Genomic DNA, 19,202 nt, shown 5'->3' on the forward strand with positions numbered 1-19,202 from the left:
TCTGGAGCCCTTCAAGGTGCTAAGCCCATGCTGGTTTTGTATTTGGTTTTGTGCCTTTCTGCTTTGTCCTGGAGGTTTTTTAAAATGTGTTAATTGCTGCTGTGGTAGTTGTCAAGAAGTTTAGTTTCCTCTGAAGCTGAGTTTGATTCTGTCCCTTACAGGAATACAAGGATGCTGCTGCTGTACAGTACTCCAGCCTCGTGCCATGTGGGGTTATCCAGCCACACAGCTGGGTGCCAATCCCATTTACACTGCAAACGTGGGTGATGGGAGAGCAGGACACTGTTGCTCGTGTCATGACGATTGGGAGGGAAGGATCCCCACTGGTGAGTGCTAGGGGAGATGCCTGGGCACTTGTGCTGGGGGGGCCTAAAGGGTGCAGAGATTCTTCCTGAGGAAACAAGGACATGGCTGGTGTGGACAGGGACCAAGAGGATTCACAGCAGGAGCAACAGCCAGTACCTCGAGAAGAGGAAAGATGGCATCCTTTTAGATGATGAACTGAGTGTCTGACACAGCATTTAATGATGGATCTGTGAGAAGGGATAGCAAGCCCAGTCTGAAAATCAGCAGAGTCCCTGGGTCTCACACTCTGCTGCATTATTCGATAGAGCAACTGCTGCTTCCTCGGGACTTTGGTTCAGCAGCACACAGGGAAATCCCTGAAGCCTGCTAAAGCAAGCACTGTGTAAGAAACTGTGCTGATAGTCAGGCCCATCACATCTGAGAAACATCCATCACATCTCTCTGTCAATACCCCAGCCAAGGCCACGGGCCCGGAGCGGTGGAAAAGCAAGTGTGAGAAACCGGGCTTGTTCATCTGCTGCTGATGGGAGCCTGTGGCTTTCAGGCGGATTCACTTTAGGTCCCACACTTGCTCCAGGCTTTTTTTTTCGGTCTGTCAAGGCTGCAAGCTTCAAAGAGCTGTAATTATCCCTCAGGCTTGGAGCGCTCAGAGCTGTCTGACCTTTTTAAACTTTCCCTGGTTTTTTTTTGATCTTTCCTACCTGCTTCCTGGAGCAGGAAATCCATCTGGTGAGCATTGGAGAAGGAGCAGTTGTCTGCTTGCATCCAAGCAAAATAGATTTCGGCAGTATCCAAGTCCTACAAGATGTTTCCCAAACTCTCCACATGTCCAACCAGTCTCCCAGCCCTGCATCCTTCTGGGCAGAGATGGTAGGTGTCTGTGGGGCTAATTTCCAACAAAAGTGACTGGTCCGTAGCAGCCTGTGAATTAATTTTTATATACAACGTTTTCTGTCAGAGAGAAAGCAAGCTGTTCCACCACAGTGCAGCAAGAGGAGCCTGGCTCTGGGGGCAATTTTACCTGGAGCAGTCCTGATTAAAATAGGGAGTTTGCGTGGCTGTTTGAGCAGAAATGAGCCTGGATCATTTTGACAAGTTCTTCCTTTATTTTGTGGAAAGGGCTTAGCTCTGACCATCACGCTTTTGGAGCTCCAGGAGCTCAAGAGAACCCTGTAGCCCATTGCAGCTGAGAGGGCATGGGTTCCCCTCTGGTTTCCCTGTTCTGTCTGCTTTTGCTTTGTGTCACATTCCTGTTAATGACAGAGACCAGGGTGTGGATGCTCTCTGAGGAGAGGTGTGGCTTGGCAAAGTACAGCTGCACTTTTAATGCTGAGTTCTGCTTCCTCTTTCACTTGTGCAAGGCCAGAATGACCCAATCGCTTTAATTAACCAACCCTAAGTAATTTCAAGAAAATGGAGTGTGGTGGCTTGTCAGCCGTCCCTTAGGTCAGCATCCGTCCATCTCTCAGACGCTGCTGGTGTCTGTTGTAAGCAAACTGCGGTAGCTCTTATTCCCAGTGCTAGTCTGTCCTGGTTTCCCTCCTCAGCTAGTGTCTGCCTTGTCTTACAGGCTGGCAAATGCTCATGCTGGAGGATTGAACCCAGTAAAGGAGTGATCCCCCCCAACGCCGAGCTGCCTGTGGCTGTCACAGCAAACTTGGATGACACTGAAATATTTAAGGACAAAGTGAAGGTGTTCATTGAGAACAGCTGTAGCTACGTCATCCCCGTCCAGGCGATTGGCACCGGCATCACAATTGTCACTGACAAACCCGTTGTTCCGGAGCTCAACTTGGGGCCCCGCTTCAGGTAGAGTATGTCTCGGCTCCTGCTCCTCCCGTGGGCTCAGCAAGGAGGTGTTTTGCCATAGTCCTTCAGCTCATTCTCCTTCTGCACTCAGGGTCCCAGCGCCATTTCATTGACACTACAGGAATTCTTTTAGAAACATTTTCTGGCCACGTGAATGTGGGTTGAGATCCTCAAAAGGCACCAAAATGGAAACCAGTTGCTAAATCATCTCTCAGTTACCCTTAATTTTAATGCTCTGTCCACTGTGACTGAGATGATGTTCTTCAAAAAGCTTTCCCTCGCTGTCCACACACAGACCAGCTGCTGGACGGGGATAAGCTTAGGGGCAGCCAAGGTCTGGCTCTTGCTGCGGGTTGGTGCGAGGTTGCTAGGTCAGCCTTTTGGGAGGTGGCTTTCTTGCCAAATGCACAGTCAGATAATGGCTTTGGGGCGTTGAAGCTGGGTGACTGCTGTGAAATAGCAGGTCCCATGACATTTTCGATCTGTGCTTCTCTTCTAGCAAAATTCCATTCTGTTACCGCTTCAAGGTAACGAAGAAAGGAAGAAAGACCCATTTGCTCTATTGGACAACCGAAGGGTTTTCCACATTTCAGCAGCATCACTGTCTCGATGCCCTCAGTACCACCGAGGGCAAGGATTCCTCCCAGAACCCCAAATCTGCCTGCCCCGTGTTTAAGCTTCGACCGCTGAGCATGGAGCTGATGCCGGGCAAGAGTATGGAGATGGTGGTGGAAGGCTTCTCCAGCACTCCACAGGTGAGGTCTCCCCTGAGGGCTGAGTCCTTCCCATTGGATCACCTCCGCTGGGACTTTTTCAGCAGCCCCTTGATATTTGCCTGAGAAGAGAGGCAAGTGCTTTCAACAAACGGTTTTAGTGCCAGAAGTTACCACGGCAGCACCAGTTGCTTTCCTTGCTGGCCACCATCAATTGCTAAGGCTTTTTCATGTTTCTGTAGCTACCGTAAACCCAGCTTGTTGATACCCAAATTTGATCTGAAGGAAGCATCGGTGCTTCAGGGGCAGACAACGGGTTACGAGGTGTCGTGTGCTGAGGCAGAAATGAAGGGCAGAGAGTTACACTTAGACTAGGAGCACAGGCAGAAAGTGAATTAACAAAAGCAAGGTAATTATCTGGGGGAAGCAGTGAGTGGACCAAAATCCCTTGGGAAGGGAGGGGAGTGTACGGGGGCAGCACTGATTTTCCTCTGTAGACAAAGACAAGCAGCGGGCTTGTCTAGCACTGAGTCCTGGAGGAGAAAATCCAGCACAGTTCGTCAGCTTGAATGATCAATGTGATGTTCTCCCTGTGGGAAACTGTTCCCAAGGACCATTATAACTGACAGCTTGACAGCTCCCCCCAGCCTCTCAACCAGCCCTGCTGTCCTAAGGGCAGCCAGGTCTCGCAGCGCCCCTGGGTGGCAGCTCAGAGGGGGAGATTTCAGCACGGTCACTGGGTGTCCTCCTCCCTGGACCCTTCTTCCCAGGGGAAACGCAATGCTGTGGAGAAGCTGCCAGCTAAGCCTGGTGTGCGTTCCCTGTCTCTGGAATCACTGGGCACAGATGTTTAAGCCAATGTAAGATAAGCATGCATTAAGCTCCTGCTGATAGGAGTGTTTTGGAAGGTGTTTTAAAGGGTTGCCTCAGGGGTAGTTTGAGGAAGACTTGACTGTGATGGGACTGTCCCTGTGCATTTCTGAGCTCCAAGGGTTTGCTGAAGAGGAGAAAAAGATTCCAGAAAGGAAATAAAATGGTCTGGGCTCTGGTGAGAGTGTCTTGCCTGGAAAGCCAAAAGGGTGTCTGTGAGTACAGCTGGCTCCCGCAGTGAAAATCTGGAGGACTTCATGCTCTTCAGGCTGGTCTGAAGCCCAGCCCCCTGCACTGCACGTGCAACACAGATGACTTTGAAGACTGCAGGCTCTGATGAGGAGCTGGGTTGTGGCACTGTACCAGAAGGAAGAGTGAGAAATGAGGGAGGAATTTGGGGACGTAAAACCATGAGAACTTGGGAAAAGGTGTTGAATAGAAGAGCCTCCAGCTTAAGCAGAGAGTTTCCCTCTGAAGTGCAAGACGTCCCTTTCCTAGGGAGATTTCTTTTAAAACCCTCTCCAGGAGGGCACAATTCACCCTTGGAATGAGTGCTGCCACTTTACTGGGAGGCAGGCTGGCTGTTTGGAGTTTTCCCATGTACCTTTTCCACTAAGCTTCCAAGAGAGGGTTTGCTGGCATTGGTCCTTCTGCCACCAACGTCCTTTAATACGGTTATATATTTTTAAATTGGTTCCTGCAGCTTTCTGTAAGCATTATGTTAGCAGCGGGGTACGTCAAAGCATTAGTCATTTGGGACAGTAGTTACTAGAGCTGTAGACAGCACCTGGCTCACAAGTGAATTTGTGGCTGTTAGGGTGTAGCGGTGTGGGCATTTGAGTGCAAAATAAATAGGATGCGGTGTAAAAGGAAGCAGGGCTGCTGAGGAAAGCAACTTTAGGGCAGCACTACCTGCTGGTGGTTGATGGCCCAGTTCCCATGACACAATTTCGTGCAGGCTGTCAGAATCCGTTATGCCTCCAGTCAGGTGGTGAGCACATGCCGTGTGTTTTCTGGGTGCCCTGGTCACACCTGCTGGGTAACGTGCAGCTCTCGCACACGGGTGTTGAAGGAGCGGCTGCTGTGGCACGCCGGCGTGGGGAGCAAGGAAGAAAAGGTGCAGGTGATGCAGGTGGATGTCACGTGTGAGTTCATTGCTCCTGTTCTGCAACTGTCCTCCACGGAACTCATTTTCCAGGTCGAGAAGGTAAGGCTGTGGATTGCATGCTGGCAGTTAATTGTGTGGCTGATGACTGAAAGCCTGTGCGGGGTGTGTGAGATTGTGTTCAAAGGAGGAAGCTAAACAGCTTCTGCCAGTCTCTGGGGCTTTGCTGATTGGTTTGAGTGGGACCGAGCTTTTGCCATTGGCACAGAGATGGGGCTGGGGACAGTCTTGCCAGGTCTCTTCTACTTTTCTTGATGCGGAGACAGAATTGAGCTGCTGAGCCAAGGGCATGAGGTGAGATGTGTGGGACCCAGAAGAACATTGTGGGCTTTGCACAGACAGTGACTGTGGGCAGGAGAGCAGATCGCTGCAGCTGAGCGACGCTAAACCCATCCTGAGGTGCTTTGTAAACTCATTGAGCTTGTTTTTAGAGATGCGACTGCTTTTTAACTTCATCTTGGTTTTATTTTGGTGACAGCTGATCTGTCAAAGGGGATCATGGCCACCTCTAGAGAGACCCACTCATAGAGGGACGTTTGCAAGGATGCTTCATGACACAGTGAAGTCTGAACACCAATCACGCAGGGCAGCTGAGAACAACCAGTCAGCTCTGGATTCCTGTCAGCTCCCCAGGCTGATGAGGAAAACCTGCCATCTCTTGTCTCTCTTTGCCTTCTCTGCATTAATGTGGATGCAAGCTTTTTGCATTTCCCTCAGCCTTGCTTTCTTCAAAGGACCTGCAGGAGTCCTTCTGCAGCAGTGGGAGCACCAATGCAGAAGCCCTTGAGTCTGTGGATCCTGACTCCTGCATTACCGCCCTCTTCCTCGAGGTGTCTAAAAGAAGAGAGGCTACTTCATTGTTTAGTTTCTGTGTTTTCAGGTCTCTCCTTTAGTTCTTAGGCGTCCAGAGAAGCACAAAATGCCATGAGCAGGCAGTTCAGGTTTAATTAGAAGGTTCTCATGCCTCAAGCTCCGCCTCAAGCCTCATGGCCTCAAGCTCTGCCAGGGGAGATTTAGGCTGGACATAAGGAAAAAATTTTTCACAGAAAGGGTCATTGGGCAGTGGCAGAGGCTGCCCAGGGAGGGGGTTGAGTCCCCTTCCCTGGAGGGGTTTAAGGGACGGGTGGACGAGGTGCTAAGGGGCATGGGTTAGTGTTTGATAGGAATGGGTGGACTGGATGATCCAGTGGGTCTCTTCCAACCTGGTTATTCTAGGATTCTGTGATTCTCGGCTCTCCCTGATGTCTGCCTGTGGTCTGTTTGGTGCCGTGCACTCTGATTTATCGAGTGCTATAACACTGCAGCTGTTTGATACCAATACATGCAGAACTAGTTTTGCAAGCACTCTCTAATTTATAGAAACCATGCAGGAAGCCCAGAGCAGCGCATAACCAAGAAGAAACAGCTTATGCTTTGCTCAGCTTTGAAGCCACAGATGCGCTGTCATTGCAGCAGGGGCATCAGGAGTCATGTTGCAGCTGGGCTGCCGAGGTTTCTAGCTGGCTGTACATGCATGTAGAAGTTGAAAACTAACCTTCAGCTACTACAGGCTCTCCTGTCTCCTCTGACCAACTTCACTGCTTTTGATGAGGCTACGAAAGATAATGAGGTTGCAAGAAATTGTTGTATGGGAGTGAAAAACATCTTGTGCCATTCTACCCAAGAGAGGATAAAAACTGCAGATGGATGATCTGGGTTCACTTTCTGGGTTTGATATTGTTCCAGCAGCTGCCTCTACTCAGGGTCCCTTTCTCTGATCTGTGCATGAAACTGTTTTCCTGTTCCCCCAAGGGATGCTGTAGTTTCTAATCATGAAAAGCATCTGATATATTTAGAAAAAAGACTTTTAGAAGCATACGAACTAACAGAAATAGTAAATAGAGATGAAAATTCAAAATACATCAGAAAGGGAACAAGGTCCATGGGTGGTTCAGGTTGTTTTCTCTCCTTTTCTGTTTCTGTAGCAACCGAGTGACATCTTGACTCCTCAGTATAAGCCCTTTTCTTTAAAAAACACCTGCCTCCTGCCACTCAGCGTGTTGTTGGCCTTAGAGGAACCCTTCTCAATCTGCCATGCGGACCGGCAGCCCTTCCCTGCGGATATTGAGGTGAGCAGCTCTGGAGCTTCCTGCTGGTGGGGACTGAAGAGGAGACGCGTGGTGGTGTGTTTCTGTTGGCAGGCCCTCCAGGAGAGAATTTTTCTCTTTGAAGTCAGCAGGAGACTGGCCTGGACTAAATGACTGAATCATAGAATGGTTTGGGTCAGAAGGCGCCTTAAATCCCATCCAGTTCTACCCCTCTGCCATGGCAGGGCCACCTTCCTGTGGATCAGGTTGTGTAGAGCCTCATACAACCTGGTCTTGGACACTAGATTTGAAGCTGCTGAAGGTCCTCTGAACTGGGGAAACACATCTTGGCTCTAAGACATGAAGAGAAAGGAGCAGGCTGCTGGGTCTGGGCAAGCCGTGTGGTAAAGGTGTCTCTTGGAAGCAGTCCTAGTGCTCCAGCAGCCATCGTCAGATAACCGCAAGAGCTGCTTGGTCTCTTTGAGGACAGGCCTTCCTTCAAGAAGGCTGAGGAGCCTGGCACCTGCTCTATTGCTAGTGGAAGGTGTTGGACACCGTCTCTACTAAACGTGTTGTTGTCGGCACAGCCACCGCTTCTGTGCTGTGCCTGTAATTGGCCCCAGCAAGAGTGGGGATGCGATGCCACGGGGCTTGTGTTGAGCATGAGGGTAAAGGAGTTCCTCTGGAGTCAGGGCACAAGGCCCTGGCTTGCCAGGGTGCCAATTTGGTTCTGTATCTAGCACACAGCTTTTGTAGGTCCAGGATTCAGTAGAACAAGATTTATTTCCCTCTTGTACTGATGAAGAGCACAGAGATATTAGCCTAAGATGGTGTCAGACACTAGTCTTGTGGTGCTTGCGGGCAGGCACACACTGTAAAGGATGTGAAGGATGAACTGAGAAGCCCACATGGAGGGCCAGCTTTGAGCATTAAGATACTTTGTGCCATCAGACCTTGGGGCTTCATCACACAGTGGCTAATACCCTTCCCTCTCCTTGCAGCCTGTGAAGCTGGAGGCAGGGGAGGAACGTCATCTCTCCATCACATTTAATCCTGCTTATGAAGAGGGTTTGACTAGCAGGGAGGTGGAGAAGGTTCTGAAGATACATTTTCTTGAGCACCCTCATCAGGAACAGGTCACTGTTCAGGGAGAAGTCTACTTTCCGAACCTCCGTATCCAGACCGCGGCCCTGGACTTTGGCTGCATCTTGAATGGCACTGAAGCTGCGCGTTCCATTGAGATAACCAACTGCAGCCCAATTCCTGTGCAGCACCACTGGTTGTTCCTGACAGAGAGCCCGGCGAGCCAGATGAGGTATGTGCACCTTTGCCCTTTCCTTGAAGCTCCTCTTCCTGATGTGTTTTTTCCTTTGGAAAGGCTTAGTCTCTTGTCCTGGGATCTGACAAACTGCTTTCAACTTTTGCTTGTGGAAAGGTTGCCTCCCATCTATGGTCAGTGTAGATGCTTCGGGAGCAGGTGATCTCCACCAGTTTGATGCGAGGAAGGAGGCAATGTTCTCCAGCCAAACTGGGGCTGTAAGACACTAACAACCCCTTTCCGCATAGCCCAGAACCTAGAATCCTGCTTTACCTCTGGAGCTTTAAAGCCACTTTTAGGCACCTGGAAGGCAGATCTATAGTGACTTCTCCTTCCCTGCCAACCCAGTTTGTTGTCATCTCACCCTAAGAGCCGACTCAGGCACTGCCACCGGAATGATTTGCTGCTGTCTCGGCTTCTTGCTGCTGTTTTGCTGTAGCCTCAGTACTGGTTCCCGTGGGAAGGAAAGCTGGTGGGGAAAGCTGCTTTCTCAGACCTTTGTAGCCTGAGGTAAACACCACCCTGGTGAGGGGAGTTTCTACCTGTGAAACTGCATCGCTGTTCATCCATCCCTGTGCAGGGAAGGGCACCCGGGCAAAACCTTGTTCCTGCACGTGGCTGCAGGAAGGACAAGTCACGTGTGACCTCTTGGGGGGCAGAGTAGAGCCTCTAAATCCAGAAATGAAAACCAGCCTTAAGTAAAAAGCTACAAAGCTAAATAGTCATTGAGGATCATATCCCTAAAGGCAAAATTCCCAGCTGGGAATGAGGCATCCGGGTTGCTCTAACAAGCCTGCCTTGTTTGACTCTGGGGGAAGCCTTGCAAGTGGGGACAGTGACAGCAGGTGTGGTTTGAGTGTGTCTTCCATGTGGCTTCAGAAACACCAACAGACTTACTGTGAGCACGTCTGAAGTTTAAAGCCTGGAATGTCATCGGAGTCACCTGGGGATATTTGTAGATGTTAAGCTCCATGCTTTTTCCTGACAGATGTTGGTCAAACTATAAACTCAGCTCTCCTTGGCAAAACGAGCTGCTGAGCTGCTCTCCTGAATCATTTGCCAAACTGATCTTCAGACAGTTTGGATTTGGAGACATCTGGGGAGGTGATCGTGCCATCGGTAAGCGCCACATCAGTTATAACCTTGCTCCAGCAGAGCTGCTGCCCTTTTAGCATGAAGTGCTGTAGGAGCTGTTGTTTTGCAGCCAGGGAATATCTGTAGCACAGCAGGGAGCTGGATCTTATCGTGATCTGTGCAAGGGTTCAGGATGCTAAGAGACGAGTCGGAGTTGCTAGCAACGTAAATGTTTATTAAATGCACATAGGAAATCAGGTAACTGACCGGCCAGGGTCGCCCCAGACGATGGAGGACGACCCCGAATCGGTGCACTGAGGGATGTATTTATACTCACACAGACACATGCAGTTTCCATACAGGCTTTTGCAAGCCAGATAATAAATCAGCTGAGTTTACAGAGTTGTCTTAGTTCGGCAGTCTTCAAGGTTGCAGTCCTGTTCTGTGCCAAACAGTTTCTAAACCCCCCCTTTTCCTGCCTTCCGCCTTATCTCTGGTCAACTTGTTCCCTACTTGCACAGTGCTGCATTCTTTGAGCTGGCTAATTAACTCCTGCAGGGGCGCAAGGCGGTTTGTGGTCCTAACATTCCCCCCTTTCTTTTGGTCATGAATCAAATCCTTGATTCTATTTCTTGTGAGTCTAGGGGTTCATATCTAGTCAGGACAAGCATTTTTACTGCTGTGATTCGGTCCTGTACAAATGTCAGGATTGCATTTATAACACAGGGGCCTACAATCAGAGCAAGCAGTAATAGGATCAGCGGTCCAGCGGGGGCAGTTATTAACGAGGTCAGCCAAGGAGACCAGCTGTACATCCTCCCATACCATGAACTTGATTCCTGTCTTTCTTTTTCCCCGTCTCAAGAGGCTCTCTTTAACTTCAGATAGAGTCTCTTTGATGACTCCTGAGTGATTTACATAAAAACAGCACTGTTCTCCTAGGGCTGCACACAACCCTCCTTCTTTTAAGAAAAGCAGGTCTAATCCTCTCCGATTCTGTAAAGCTACTTCTGCTAAAGAGCCCACTTGCTCTTGGAGCTTCCCAATTGAAAAATGGAGCCGTTGGATGTCTAGGTCTATTTGTTCGGAGAGTCTTCTAAGTTGGACATCACTATTTACTAGTGATGCTATTCCCAGCCCTGCTGACCCCCTGCAACAAGGTGCACAAATCGATTCTAAAAATCGGCTGTTCACTTGTGCTATTTTCTGCCATCACTAAACCAGTTTGAGTATCTATGATTGTCCATTTTACCTCTGCTGGCTGGTATACGCTCCCGCTTATGCTAGAGATCACAGTACAAATGATGATAATTACAAAAAGCATTTTCAATTGTTTACCCTTCGTAGTTTCAATTTCAGTCCATGATTTGTAGAGGGAGGCCCAACTGGTTCCCACAAGGGAGGTGTTTGCGCCTTTTCTTCAGCTGCTTTCTTGACGTGAGTCTCGTGGATCCAGGGTTTCAGTCCTTCCACCTTCACTGCTGTAGGTGCTGCCAAGATGACGGTGTACGGTCCCTTCCAGCGAGGTTCTGGATTCCCCACTCGGTGGTGCCGCACCCACACCAGATCCCCGGGCTGGTAAGGATGTGGCTGTGGACCTGTCGCTCCTGGGGCGGAGGCAGCTCGCACCTTTTCGTGTTTTGCTTTTAGAGTTCCTTGTAAAACCTGTAAAGACTGGAGTACGTGTTGGTCAGACAATTCAGCTATTGCAGCTTCCTGTAGCCGGGGGCACGCAGGAGGTGGGCGTCCAAACAGTATTTCAAAGGGGGTTACATGCTTAACATACGGAGTACAACGCGTGCGCAACAAGGCGAAGGGCAGGAGCTCTACCCATCCACCGCCAGTTTTCAGAATTAATTTAGTTAGGGTCTCTTTTAAGGTGCGATTCATTCTTTCTACGTGCCCTGAGCTCTGTGGTCTGTATGCGCAGTGCAGGTGCCAATCCGTGCCAACAGCCTTTGCTATTGCTTGAGATACGGTGCTCACGAAGGCAGGCCCGTTATCAGAACCAATTGCTTCGGGTAGCCCAAATCGTGGTATGATTTCCTCTAATAATTTTTTTTGCCACCGTGTTAGCCGTTTCATGCCGGCTGGGGAACGCTTCCACCCATCCTGAAAAGGTGTCTACAAAACCCAGCAAATATTTGTAGCCGAATTTTCCTGGTTTCATCTCGGTAAAGTCTACCTCCCAATCCACTCCTGGTTCTGTTCCCCTTTTCCTATGTCTTTCTTTTCTAGGTCTGGTTTTGGGATTGACCAACTGACATTGTAGGCATCTGCTTGTCACATCTGTTACTATTCGTTTAAGCTTGTGTACCTGAAACCTACTTCCTATTAATTCTCTTCATTTTTGTGCTCCTCAATGCATGCTTTGATGTATCTGACTTACTAGCTTTTTCCCTAATCTATGTGGGAGAATGATTTTTCCTGTTTCCGTCTTAGCCCAAGTCCCTTCATACTTCTTACTTTCCCATCTGCTTACGTATGTCAGGTCCTCTTCTGAATACTGCGGGTGTTCAGGCAGTGTAGGTTCAGGTATCGGGGTTAGCATCCGTGTTCTGTTTATCTCTTGTGCCGCCTGTTTTGCAGTCTTGTCAGCGAGGCCGTTTCCCCTGGTTACTTCATCTGTCTCTTTTTGGTGCCCCGGGCAATGCGTCACTGCTACCTGCTTTGGCTTCCAGATAGCTTGGAGCAGGGATAAAATTTCGTCTTTGTTTTTAATTCCTTTCCCTTCTGCTGCCAACAGTCCTCGTTCTTTGTAGATGGCACCGTGCACATGGACCATCGCAAATGCATACCGACTGTCAGTATAAATGTTAACTCGTTTCCCTTCAGCTATCTGTAAGGCTTTAGTTAGAGCAATGAGTTCTGCTTTCTGAGCAGAGGTACCCTGTGGTAGAGCTTCTTTCCATATTACTTGTTCAGTAGTTACCACTGCTGCCCCTGCCTATCTTTTTCCATCTTTTATGTAGCTACTACCATCTGTAAATATCGTTAAATCTGCATCTGGCATTGGGCTGTCTTTAAGATCTGGCTGTACCCCAGTGCTTTGGGCTAATACTTGCCCACAGTCATGTGGCTGGTCATCCAGTTCTTCTGGTAGGAGTGTAGCTGGATTCAGCACGGCTGGTGGTTTAAATACAACTCTGGGTTCATTTAAAAGGAGTGCTTGGTACCCAGTAAGTCGGGCATTTGATATCCGCTTATCAGGTGGGGTACGGAGTAATCCCTCTATAGCATGTGATGTTGTTATTTCTAGGTTCTGGCCCAGGGTTAGTGTTCCTGCATCTTTTACCAGTTGGGCGGCAGCTGCTGTGATCCGGAGACAAGGGGGAAATCCTGATGCTACAGCATCCAGCTTCTTGCTCCAATATGCTACGGGCCTTTGCCAAGGCCCTAATTTCTGAGTGAGAACCCCCTGAGCTAACCCAGCACGTTCATCTACATAAAGGTGAAAGGATTTGGTTATGTCGGGGACAGCTAGTGCCGGGGCACTCAGTGATGCACTTTGTAATTCTCTGAAGGATTTTTCGGCTTCTGGGGACCAGTCTATTGTAGTTGAATTGCCCCTGGTGAGCTCATATAACTGTTGAGCTATCTCTGCGTACCGAGGTATCCATAGCCTACAATATCCCACTGTCCCAAGGAATTCTCTTACTTGTTCAGACGTTCTCGGCTGTGGATATCGTGAGATCACCTCCTTTCTTGATTCCGACAAGGAGCAGACTCCTTCATGCAGGTCAAATCCTAGGTATGTGGCATGTCTCTGGCAGAGCTGCGCCTTTTTTGCAGAGACTCTGTAGCCTTTTTCTTGTAGTACCTGTAACAGATTTCTGGTACCTTGCAGGCAGGCTTCGTCAGTCTCAGCTGCTATAAGCAATCGTCCCCGTACTGCAGTAGAGTGATGTCTCGGTTTTGAGCTCGGTAGTCTTTCAGGTCTTCATGGAGCACTTTGTCAAATCTGGTGGGTGAATTTTTAAATGCTTGGGGAAGCCTGGTCCATGTCAGCTGTCCTTGGAATCCGTTCTGTGGGTCAGTCCACTCAAAGGCGAAGTATAGCTGGGACTGCTTTGGCAGTGGAATACAAAAGAAAGCATCTTTCAAGTCAAGAACAGTATAAACAGTCCTTTTGGGTCCCAGGAGGGTGAACAAGGTGTATGGATTCGGGACGGTAGGGTGGATGTTCACCTCTGTTCACCTCCCTCAGGTCCTGTACCGGCCGATATTCCCCGGTTTCTGCTCTCTTCACGGGTAGCAGTGGGGTATTCCATGGAGATCGACAAGCCACTAAGATCCCATGCTGCCCAAGGTAGTCTGTGTGTTTTCGGATCCCTTCCTTGGCATCCCAGGGGATCGGGTACTGACGGACTCTTATTGGAGTTGCTTCACTTTTTAAAGCCATTACTACGGGGGCCTGATCCTTTGCCAATCCTGGGGGCTTCCCCTCGGCCGACACTTCGGGAAAGTCAGCCAGTAAGGTCTCTATCAAATCTGCGGATGCACCATTCTCTCGTGGCTGTTCGTAAATCATGTGTTCGTCTACAGCGGCAACCAACATATTTCTTGTCGGTGACCCCAAAGTGGCAGCCAATTCATTCTCTGAAAATTGAATTCCTGCTTTAAGTTTATGGAGCAGGTCTCTCCCCAATAGTTTATAGGGAGCATTGGGTAATAGTAAAAGCCGATGTTTTACTATTCCTGTTGCCAAGTTTAAAGTCATAGAATCATAGAATAACCAGTTTGGAAGAGACCCACCGGATCATAGAGTCCAACCATTCCCATCAATCACTAACCCATGCCCCTTAGCACCTCATCCACCCATGCCTTAAACACCTCCAGGGAAGGTGACTCAACCCCCTCCCTGGGCAGCCTCTGCCAGTGCCCAATGACCCTTTCCGTGAAGAATTTTTTCCTAATGTCCAGCCTAAACCTCCCCTGGCGGAGCTTGAGGCCATTCCCTCTTGTCCTGTCCCCTGTCCCTTAGGAGAAGAGCCCAGCTCCCTCCTCTCCACAACCTCCTTTCAGGTAGTTGTAGAGAGCAATGAGGTCTCCCCTCAGCCTCCTCTTCTCCAGGCTAAACACCCCCAGCTCTCTCAGCCATTCCTCATAAGACCTGCTCTCCAGCCCCCTCACCAGCTTTGTTGCAAGTCCTTTCTGTAGTCCAAGGATGCTCCTCGGTTCCATTGGCTCCCTGGGCCCATATTGTTTCTGTGGAAGGTTTTCCCATGGGCTCTTTCAGGGATGAAAATTGAGCCCCAGTATCAGCAATAAACTCTGTCGGCTTCCCCTCCACTGTAATCGTGACCCTGGGCTCTGGGAGGGGGCTGGAGCCCCGGCCCCGTCACTTTCTAGTGACGGCGACTCGGGTCCTCTTATTGGGACGGTCCTTTATCCAGTGTCCTTTTTCTTTGCAAGATGCACATTGGTCAGTGTCCACAGGGACAGCCCTTATCGGCGGTTCCCCCGGATGGGCTCCTGAGTGTTCAGGTTTTCTTGGGTGATTGTTTGGTCGGTTATTCCAACTGGGTTCCCTCGTCTCCCTGCATCATGCACAGCCAGTATTTTTGCAATTCTCTTAGTCTGTCTATCCTCTTCTTGTAAATCCCTATTGTTAAAAACTTTCTCTGCTATGCCCACCAGCTCTGTTAAGTTCTTTCCTTCAAAACCCTCTGTTTTCTGTATTTTCCGCCTAATATCTGGTGCTGCCTGACTCACAAATGCCATGTTAATTGCTCTCTGGTTTTTTGGGGCCTCAGGGTCAATTGGACTATACATCTTATATGCTTGCATTAATCTTTCTAAAAATGCACCTGGGGATTCAGTTTTTCCTTGGATCACGGCACTTATTTTGGACAAGTTAATAGGTTTCCGTGCCGCTGCCCTCAGACCCCCCAGTAAAATCTGGCGGTAGAAACGTAGACTCTCCCTACCTTCCTCCGTATTGGGGTTCCAGTTCAGGGGTTCCTTAGGGCAAAATTCTTCCAACTGGCGGGCATCCAACTGCTGGCCCGCTCTTTCTGTCGCCTCTTTATGTGTTTCTCTGAGGATCCCATCCCTTTCCTCAGCAGTGAAGAGAGCCATTAATAATTGTTGAATGTCTACCCAGGTTGGCTGGTGTGTTAAAAATACAGTTTCTAAGAGCCGGATCAAATCCTGGGGATTTTCAGAAAAGGGTTTATGTTGCTGCTTCCAATTATAAATATCAGACGACGAGAAGGGGGAATATACTACTACAGGTGGCTCTCTCCCGTCAGATGGAAGCGCTTCTTTCAGGGGCAAAACCAGAGCCGATGGCTCGGGGGTGGCTTCCAATCCTGTACCCTGCCCGGTAGATTTACATGACACACATTCGGACAGATTTGGATACAATTTTTGGGGGGTAGGCGGTCTGGGCATCTCCTTTTTCTCCTCCCCCGCATTATACACTGACCCACATCGCGGTTTTGGTGGACTTAAAAGTCCCTCGTTTATATTTTCAGGCTCCGGGTGATCTCTCCGGTTCGGATAAGGGGGAGGGGGAGGAGAGTCGTCCTCCTCCTCTGGAGGAGGCAAGACCTCAGGTCCCTCCGGTCCCTATCCGAAGTTTTCGGAGCTTGCCGTAATGGCAAAGTTACAGTCTTATTTTCAGGTGGCACTCGTGGTTTGAGCCAAGAAGGTGGCTCCTCTACTAAATAACGCCATGCCACGGTATACGGAATCTGATCTGGGTGGTTGTCCATTACAATTGCTTGAACCGAATAAATTGCCTGAAGGGCAAACGTTCCTTCGGGTGGCCAGCCCACTTGGAACGTTGGCCATTCAAGTTGGCAAAACATTTTTAATTTCCCCACGTGAACTGTATCTCCTGAGGAGGCAGCTCTATTTTGATGATCTTTGAAATGCTGAATTACCAATTCAAGTGGACTGACGTCCTTTTTACTTTTACCGTGTCTCATTTCGTATTTCAAGAAAACACAAAACACAACAATAAACACAATTACTATTATAATACCACAAATGCGGCGTGCCCAACGCGAATAACAAAAACAAGCATCTAAATTCGATACCCATAAAAACCAGGACGGACTCAGAGCGAGGGGAGGTTGGGGACTAGCCCCTACCGACCTTCTCAGAGAGCGGTGGGGCGTCCCCGCCCCAGCTCCGGCTCGGGGAAGCGATACTGCATCCAGTTTCTTGCCTAGTGAGCCTACAAATTGGAGCTCCACAAAATCAGAAAGAGATTTACTCACCTTCCTCGAGGAAGCTTGCCTTTCAGAATCTGGAGTCAGGATTCTTGTCTCGCTGTTAGCATCCCAGACGAGCCCCCACATGCAAGGGTTCTGGATCAGGGAGTGCAGGGATAGGATGAGGGGGAAGCTGAAAGAGGGGAGATTAAGATGAGATTTTAGGAAGAAATATTTTCTTGTGGGAGTGGGGAGGCCCTGGCCCAGGTTGCCCAGAGAAGCCGTGGCCGCCCTGTCCCTGGAGGGTTCAAGGCGAGGTTGGATGGGGCTTGGAGCCCCTGATGCAGTGGGAGGTGTCCCTGCCCGTGGCAGGGGTGGCACTGGATGGGCTTTGGGGTCCCTTCCTACCCAAACCATTCCATGAGTCTATGACAATCCGTATCAGAATGGAGAAGATACTGATGCCAAACTTGATGCATAATTTGGTTTTCTGTAGGGCTTATCATCTTCTAAATCCTCCTGAAGTCTTTTCGAGAGCCTTCTAGTAGCACATGGGGAGAGCCTGTTAATACTCCTGCTTGAAAAATGTGCTGTTTAAAGAAGGAGCAGCAGGTCTAGGGTGCCAAGCAAAGAGGTGCTGCACTAAGACTCATGGCATGACCTGGGGATACCATTTGATTCCTTTGTTTCTAAGTACTAAGCATCCTATGGGGTGACAAAAGAAGTCTTTCAAGCAGTGTGGCATCCTAATTTAAACTTAGGTGTTTAGCTTGAAACCAATTCCTCTGTGCAGTTTGCACATCTGAAAGTGGGAGAAGGCCATCTGAGTATTTGTGGAAGCAGATGTCTTCTGTAGTCGTGTGTGTGCCCCTGGGGGGAGCAGGTAGTGGTGAAGTTTGGGAGCTTTCTGACTATTCCTGTGGCTGAGTTCTCCAGATCTAGAGTTGGGGTGTGTACGGCTCGTTTCCTTTAAGCTCTCAGGGTGTTGTTGCTTGTGCCTGACCTCTCTGGCTCTCTGTTGGCCACTGGAGCCCATCCATAAAGATGAGTGCTCGAAGGAGGTTTGCTTTTATGCTGGAAGTTATGGAAGTGCTGCAGTTCAAAGATGGAGCATAAGTGGAAGTAATAGTTTATGAAGGGAGAATCCAAAACAGTTACATTTCAACTTTTCTGACAAAAGGCAGGACTAGGGTTGCATGTGGAATATGTGAAAATTATCCGGGCTGTTTGGTGTTCTGTGCTAGAATAGCCAGAGGGTGTGGTTAGGAGGGAACAAAGCTTTTGTCTGCCTGTTACTGGGTGGGATGCTCTGTTCCAGACCTCTTTTTTTCCTGCTAAAGTAGACAGGAGAAACTTGTTAAACAGAAAACTGTGCTACAAATGTGGCATGCAACATGTATGCCTTTTGACTGCTGGTAAATGTTTTAAAAACTTTGGAGTTGCATGAACTTCTTGCAACTGTTGAATATTTTCTGTTTGCAGGGTTGGTAGCATTATATGAAGAACCAGAGGAACCAAGTAGTGCCCCGGAGTATCCTTTTTATCCTTGTGAATGGTTCATAGAGATCTCACGCCAAACAGCAATACTGCTACTGACTCGTAGAAGAGCTGAAGAGGCTAATTTAGAAGACGTATGCTGAGAATATGGCTTTTATGGATGCCTTTTAGCCAATAGTTGCATTCTTACAAGCTAACAAAGTTTGACAGAATGCAAGAGAACTGTGTGTGTGCCAGCAGTTACAGTGTTAAGTTATAGGCTGTTACAGAGTGACTTGTAGCATTAGATTTGAGTATTTACAGTATCTGTGGCTTCTGATGTCTTCAATGATGCAAGAGGGACAAGAAAGGAACCTCTTTTGTTTCTTGCTGTTTTTAAGCAGCATCCTCTTTTGGCTCCCGCTTCTATTTCTTGTTTATTCCTTGTAACTTCAAAACTTCTACATTTAAGAGAGGAAAAGAGGAGGAGGATGTAGTGAAACATGAGAATTTCTGCTGTGTCAACTGATGTCTTGGTTTTGTTCTTTTTTTTTCCTTAGGGACTGTGCCAATGAACTTGAAAAGCTTTCTTATTTTTGTAACTTCTTCCTGGAGAATTAAAAGAATTGTAGTAATCTTGAGCAGTTTAATGCAATTTTGGTCATGCATATTGCAGCACTGACTTCATTGTAAGTGTGAAAACTAAAATGCAGTTCTGCTGTCTAACTGAAGAAATACTTAACATCTGAACATCAGCTTTCTGAAGCATCATCGGGGAGCTTCAGTTCCTGAGAATCCAGAAATAGAGACACGTTGCTTGGAAGTAGCAGAGATGAAATTAAAATACGAAGCTGTGTTGGAAGAAAATAAAAACCTGAAAATAAAGGTAAAATATAAGTATAAATATAAAGTCTACAACAGTATTCCTTAGCAGTTCCATATTACACAACAAGAATGATACTTAGAATTAACTTTCTCCCGTTAAAGTAATAATTGTTCTGGCATTGTTTAGCCTTGCTGCTGAGGAATGCTGATAGAATTAATTGCAGTAAAGACTTTTTTTATTGTTTGTTTTTTTTGTTCTGGTGGGACACTTCTTATATTCTATAACATGGAAAAGCATTGCCAAACCTGGCATTTAATTTCTTTAGTGAATGTATATCTTACCGGGGCTAATGCCGTGTCTCTGTTCAATCCTGTCTGGATGTGTTCGTGTTGACCGATATTATGTAGCTTATGCTT

At 48.4% G+C, this 19,202-nt stretch overlaps 1 protein-coding gene across 1 annotated transcript; it reads left to right on the forward strand.

Annotated features, from left to right (window-relative positions):
• The first annotated feature begins 296 nt into the window (after nucleotides 1-296).
• Nucleotides 297-18,769, forward strand: LOC138733955 (hydrocephalus-inducing protein homolog). Its single transcript, XM_069881477.1, has 10 exons — nucleotides 297-326; nucleotides 1,024-1,176; nucleotides 1,877-2,115; nucleotides 2,615-2,870; nucleotides 4,683-4,821; nucleotides 5,581-5,693; nucleotides 6,828-6,971; nucleotides 7,931-8,244; nucleotides 17,967-18,015; nucleotides 18,717-18,769. The coding sequence occupies exons 1-9, from the start codon at nucleotides 297-299 to the stop codon at nucleotides 17,983-17,985; spliced, it is 1,407 nt and encodes a 468-aa protein (XP_069737578.1). The 3' UTR covers nucleotides 17,986-18,015; nucleotides 18,717-18,769.
• The last annotated feature ends 433 nt before the right edge of the window (nucleotides 18,770-19,202 follow it).

The sequence above is a fragment of the Phaenicophaeus curvirostris genome, unplaced genomic scaffold (genome assembly GCF_032191515.1).
Source record: "Phaenicophaeus curvirostris isolate KB17595 unplaced genomic scaffold, BPBGC_Pcur_1.0 scaffold_50, whole genome shotgun sequence".
Classification (NCBI taxonomy): domain Eukaryota; kingdom Metazoa; phylum Chordata; class Aves; order Cuculiformes; family Cuculidae; genus Phaenicophaeus; species Phaenicophaeus curvirostris.

Excerpts from the sequence above, each read along its gene's own strand:
- LOC138733955 (XM_069881477.1), top strand. The coding sequence starts at position 297 with ATGACGATTGGGAGGGAAGGATCCCCACTG. Across the intron at positions 327-1,023 it reads GGAGGGAAGGATCCCCACTG|GAAATCCATCTGGTGAGCAT; the intron begins GTGAGTGCTAGG and ends TTCCTGGAGCAG. Across the intron at positions 1,177-1,876 it reads CATCCTTCTGGGCAGAGATG|GCTGGCAAATGCTCATGCTG; the intron begins GTAGGTGTCTGT and ends CTTGTCTTACAG.